We start from the raw sequence: 6000 nt of genomic DNA, 5'->3' as shown, positions 1-6000 counted from the left end.
CTCGATCTTCACCACCAGATACAAGCAGCTGTGAAACATCTGGATGATTTCTACTTTCTTAAGACATACTTGCAGTCATACGGGTGCATACGCTGTACTTGTCGCAAAATATTCTCCTGAAAGGATTTGGACTTTGTATTGTGGTATTACATTATTTTCCAATCCAACATTCGATAGTGTGGCTAGTGATAGCCACAAATTCTGTATCACAAAGTATTTGTTTGGAATGTTTAACGGAGTGATAGTGAGGAGCATTTCTAATATTTTGTGTACTTAATTCAGCGAGCTAATTCAATTTTATTTCCATGTTATTGAAACGGCGCCAAATCTCAACACAATTTGTTTATGTTTGAGGCTGCATATGGAGCAGGTCTCGAAGTGCACGAAGAGACCAAAGAAAACCGAATGCGTAAAAGTGCTCAGCGACGGAAGCAAGGGAAACGCCCGCTGCCAGTGGTGGTGTCGGACGGACTTCTGATTCAACCAGTTGGCCTGTGAGGAGGCCAAATATTTGAAATACAGCTCACTTCTATGAATAATGGTGGAATTTTTGCTCATTTAACCTCACACTTGTCAACAAAACTGAGGTCTCATTTCTTTGATACCGTTTTTACATTGGCTCTCAATAAATTGTGGAGATGTTGTAGGGTGTGGAAGGGAATCAGTTTTATTTCAGAATTTATGTACAGATGTACTTTTTTTTATGAATTTTTTTTGTTACTAGCACACATCTTAAAATCACTTTCAACCCCCCTTTTTTTAAATTAATCAAACCTGTTTTTGCTTATATGCAAACAAATCAGGAATGTGATTATGCTGAAAGAAGCAAAACATTTTTTTTTTCTTTTTTAGAACAGATTCAAGTTTCTCACAGTAGCCTGTGCAATGTTTTTCTGTGTTTTCTGAAAGTCTTCAATGAGCTTTGCCGCCTTGCTTTTCTTCAATGTAACCTTTCCACTTAACACCTGGACGCTACATATTGTTCGAGAGAGATTTAAGATTCTTCAAGCACTCACTCATCAGCTGTCAAAGAAAGTCAAATTGCACGTGGGTGTGTGTATCTTGGAGACATTTGGAGCCCATTTGGAATTATCCAGCTGCAGGTCTTTCTTTGTGTGTCCAGATAGAGACTTGTTTGGCTATGGTTGTGTGTACTTGAAGTATTGTGAAGACAATTTCTTGAGGGTAGCATCTTGTTGGCAAATGACTTGGCTGCAGCGCTGACAGAATTCCTGAAGCCTGCCGAGGTAACTGCATGCAGAACATTCTTCGTATGAGGTTTGTGGGTTCTTGCATGAGCAGTTCCCAAATTTGTGAATTGGTCAACATGGTCCAATGGAATTGGCTCCTCGTTCACCTGATCTCACACCATATGATTTAAAAAAATAAAATAAAAAATCTTGTTGGATTACATCGTTGAAAGTCGATGGAAAAAAACAAACAAACTCTGGGCTGGCTTGCTTGCTAAAAAGGAGGTGAGACTCACCACTGACTTATTGATGAACATTACAAATCAAATATGGTACCGCTACTATTCTCAACGAATCTCGGTTTTACCCTGTAAATTTAATCTTTTTGTGGGGTTTTTTGTCAATTATGTATCAATTCATGTTAAAATAAGTAAGACAAAACTACAAGTGACTTTTGAAACATCCTATTTTTATGTATTTTTTTAGTAATATTTTTCACACTTTTAGTACAAAAATGTCTTCAGCATTGTGTGTCACAAATGAACTTTCACGATTTGCAACATGCTTTCTTTGGGTGATAATTATATTTATGTATTAATATTACATGTCATAGAATAAGCGGTCAAGAAAATGGATCGATGGATGGATGATTTCCCCCCCAATCTTTGCTTTATGCATTTCCATGAAAACAAGCAAAAATACATCTTTATGCCTTTAGAGTTATTTTATTTATTTATTTTTATTTGCATACTGGTATTATAGAAATGGTCCTTCGATGTAACTTAAGCTGTCATTACCGTTGTTACCACTGGAGGGAGCATCATTAAAAAGCTGAGAGCTGAAGTGCCCGGATGTCGCAGCCATTTTGCAGTCACACTATGAAGTTATTTCGCCAGGTATGTCTGAATTTGTAAAATTGTCAATCAGAACATTTCTTTGCCATTGTTATACATAGACAAGACACTCTTGTCTCATTCTTGTTGAAGGACTAATGAACATTTGGGATCGTTTACGTTTTATGCACAATGCATGTAAATTGTGCTATGACGCTGTTTTTGACTACATTATGCACGTTGATCTTCTTTACAAGACAAGAATTGTACGTCATTGTTTCGATCAACAAACATGTTAACATTGTTTATATTTTTCCCAAACAAATTTAAGAAATTCGTTCAGATTATATTTGCATATGACTGCCATGAAATCAGTGTATTTATCTTTGGCTTGTGTTCACTCTGATGACCTAAGATTTTAAAATAATCAATATTCTAAATAAATAAATAAATAAATAGGACTTCATGCTTGGCTATTTCAGCATGGATGATGTTGACATACAAATGTGGCATAAAAATGCTTAATTAGAATCATTTTTCATATACTAGTGTCTTCACTGACTGATATGTTCTTATAAATTTAGTATTTTATGTTGCTTAACATTTGAAAATAAACCAGACTGCCAAAATGAAGTTGTTGAGTTGAGTTAAAGTTCATTTTTCCAACTACCACTTTAGAGTATGAAAAAAAAAACACTTATTTATTTATTTATTTATGTATTTATTTATTTATGTATTTATTTATTTATTTATTTATTTATTTATTTATTTATTTATTTCAATGCCAATGTTTTGTCCTATTCACGAGTGTTGCGGTGGAATAAGATACAATACAAAGATATAATTTAAAATTGATTATAGATTTGGCCGTGGTTTTATTTAGTATGTTGAGTTTTGACAAAGATGAATTGTCGCAGCCTTCTCCAGTTGTTTCACTACTAGCACAACGTGTTGTATTATCGACCTTTGGCCAGCAGGAGGCAATGTTGTAATTCAGACATCAGTTTAATTAAATATGGCTTCAAATAACGTTGTCATATCGAATCAAACTGTCACAAAACTATATCAAAAACTTTACAAGAATGTGACTTTAAAACTTTTTTTAGTTTAAAAAATAATAATAAAATACACTTAACCCAAACACTATTTAGCACAACTTCTTTTCTAACTAAAATAATGAATCGACTTGAAAGCTTTGGGGTTTTTTTTGACTATATTTACAAGTGTTATTCCTTATAAATAAATTCGTGACCCTATAAAATATGCAGGTGGAAATGTTATTATTTTCAGACGATCATAACTTATTTGGATTGAAATGCATATGTGGGGATCTGTTTCTGTTTCCGTGTAGTCTACAGTGACGAACATTTCAATGTCCATGTGCACATCACGCGTTTTAATTACAGCAGCGAGGACAAAAGAAATTAAAAAAAAAAAAAAAGTGTTGCAATAACATGCAAGCACACTTCCATAAAGGATGATCAAATGGAGGTGATTTTCATTTTTCAGCCTTTCTTGGTCCAATGAAGATTGCACGCGTTTGTGTCGCACAACTATTGAGAGGACACCAAGATGCATGTTTAGAATAATGGCCGCTCGCATGCAAGCTGTTGATGTGCAAAACAACTCTGTCCATATTTTGCAACTCAAACGAACCGCGCGCAAAAAAAAAAAAAAATGTTTTCCTCTTCCAGGTGAAACATCAGAATTGAACATTCTGGCCTACTGGGCCCAGTTTGGCAGAACCTTTTTGTGGTCAGACGTTCTAAAGTGGCTATAAAAAAACAAAAAAAAGGCATATTCGGTGACTTATTGGCAAAGGACTGATCCAATTGCAGCCGATTCGTCACAAATTGCAGCAAACCTTCAAGAGGCATCAGCGCTGATTCGCGATGAGATGAGAAGTGCAGTCAGGAATGATGACAAAAATAGCAACCTTCAACACTTTTTGTTTTTTTTTCGCTTTTTTGACAAATATGTATATAGGCCTATAGTCGTAGCCTATTTTAAACAGCCCTGTAAGTACGTTTACATTTATAGCAAGAAAAATACAAATCAGTTTTGAAGATGTTCAGTGCTATAATAGATTGTGCAGTTCTGTCTGTTTTACAACTGTAACAATTAAAAAAAAAAAAATCACAGTGATTTGAAACGTCATTCACGCTTGCTCTATATACAATTTAAGGTTCCACACATTTGCTCATTTGTGTAATTGTATTTCATTTTAGGACTGGACAGATCATTCAAAACAAACACATGACTTTGCATTGCATATTTTGTTTTATTTGAACATGACACGTTCTTTTTGTTTATGTTTGACTTTTTTACACTATCCTCGCCTCGGGGTATTGTTGCTTATAAGTTATAATCGATATTTTACATGCAGTTACATATATATGTTATTCTTCATTTTATTCATTGAATCGAATTGTTGACCACCGATTTCAACAAATGTTATATGTTAAAACGTTGTTGGTTGCCAAATCACACGCGTTTTCTTAAAAAAAATATAAAAATAAATAACAATGCTTGGCCTTAAATGTGCATTTATAGCCGTCGGAATATATAATAATAATAATAATAATAATAATAATAATAATAATAATCATACAAGCATGCAAGTGCTGCATTTAAACGTGAAATTCTTGCTTGCATGCATGTGTGCACTGTCCTCAAAACTGCATTGAAGACGTTTTCTTACCTTAATTCTGCATGTCTGCACGCAAGATAAAATGCAGTTGGGGCTGCTTGCAGTTGCAGGACGTTTTGGTTCAACTTTTAGCAATCACTTGAGTTCCCCACACCTGCTGATGCTGCTGCTACATTTTTTTTTATTTTTTTTTGCCTTGTGTAAAGTGCACGTGATGTGCTTGTCAAGCGGGGGCTCATTAAAACACGATTGATTTATTGATTTAATGATCTCATTCACACAAGTGACCTGCAAAGTTGAATGTCGGTGAGTAGATATTGTTTTTTTTTTTTTCAAGTGGATTGATTAAAATGTGTTGATCATGTTCAGCTCATAAAATGCTGTTCAGTGGCCCCATACTCTAATATCGTGGAAGGCTGCAGCCGGAATCGACAAAAGTGTTGCAAATAATGAAGGGACTCCACTTTATGTCAGATTGGCAAATTTTGGAGGAGCATCTGTGCCCTTCAATGAAACCACCTTCTTATTCAATTATTGCAGAATCGTGGATGGCATTTCCAGACGGTTCACGAGTTCTGCAATTCTTGTGGTGGACAGCAGAGGGCGCGCCCACCAATCTACATCACTGTTTGGAAAGTGCAGGTCACCGTCTGCATGGATGCTCCACGAAGGCCTCGAAAAACCACACAGACTGAATCAAAACACAGCACATTTGATTATTATTATTATTATTATTATTATTATTATTATTATTATTATTATTATTATCAGTAGTAGTATTAGTAGTAATCCTGCATTATGTGATCATTGCAACGATCACAGTCAGACCCTTAATTTTAGATTATGCATTTTTCTTTCTATAAATGGAAATCATCACCGATTTTTTTTTTTTTATTAAAATTAATGTTACCATCGGAGCAACTGAATTGCACGTGCTTAAATTGTGCTTGTCCTAACATATCTTATAGGCTTAATTCGTTCCAGATGATTTTAGTTGATGTAAACAAGTATGACGGCAGGACAGCTTTTTTTAAATTCTTATTATTGAATGTTCTGCGTCGTGTTTATATTATTATTATTATTATGATTATTGGGGTTTTGTCGTTGAGCCAAGGCCTTCCTGTTATCACTTGTGATCACCAGGTGCATCCTCTGAAAGGAGACATCATCTGAAACATAATCCATACAAAAAAAAAAAAAACATTTGATCATCTCACATTACGCACGTCAGTCGAAACTACAAAATATCAGTATAGAAATGAATGACACATCGGAGCTATTGTGATTTCTATTGAACTCAAGATTCAATTATTTTTTTTTAAGTGTA

The 6000-nt window shown here is 34.6% G+C and overlaps 1 protein-coding gene across 1 annotated transcript in view; it reads left to right on the top strand.

Annotated features, from left to right (window-relative positions):
* Nucleotides 1–2054: 2054 nt before the first annotated feature.
* The window catches only part of lmx1bb (LIM homeobox transcription factor 1, beta b), a 55394-nt gene continuing 51448 nt past the window's right edge, over nucleotides 2055–6000 (top strand). Inside the window, exon 1 of the mRNA XM_077521952.1 lies at nucleotides 2055–2086. Coding sequence (XP_077378078.1) covers nucleotides 2069–2086 — 18 coding nt within the window. The 5' untranslated portion in view covers nucleotides 2055–2068. The remainder of the gene's footprint in view (nucleotides 2087–6000) is intronic.

Source organism: Festucalex cinctus, chromosome 5 (genome assembly GCF_051991245.1).
Source record: "Festucalex cinctus isolate MCC-2025b chromosome 5, RoL_Fcin_1.0, whole genome shotgun sequence".
NCBI classification, from domain to species: Eukaryota; Metazoa; Chordata; class Actinopteri; order Syngnathiformes; family Syngnathidae; genus Festucalex; species Festucalex cinctus.
Note: the sequence above shows the minus strand (reverse complement) of the source record. Positions and strands in the feature narration are given on the sequence as shown.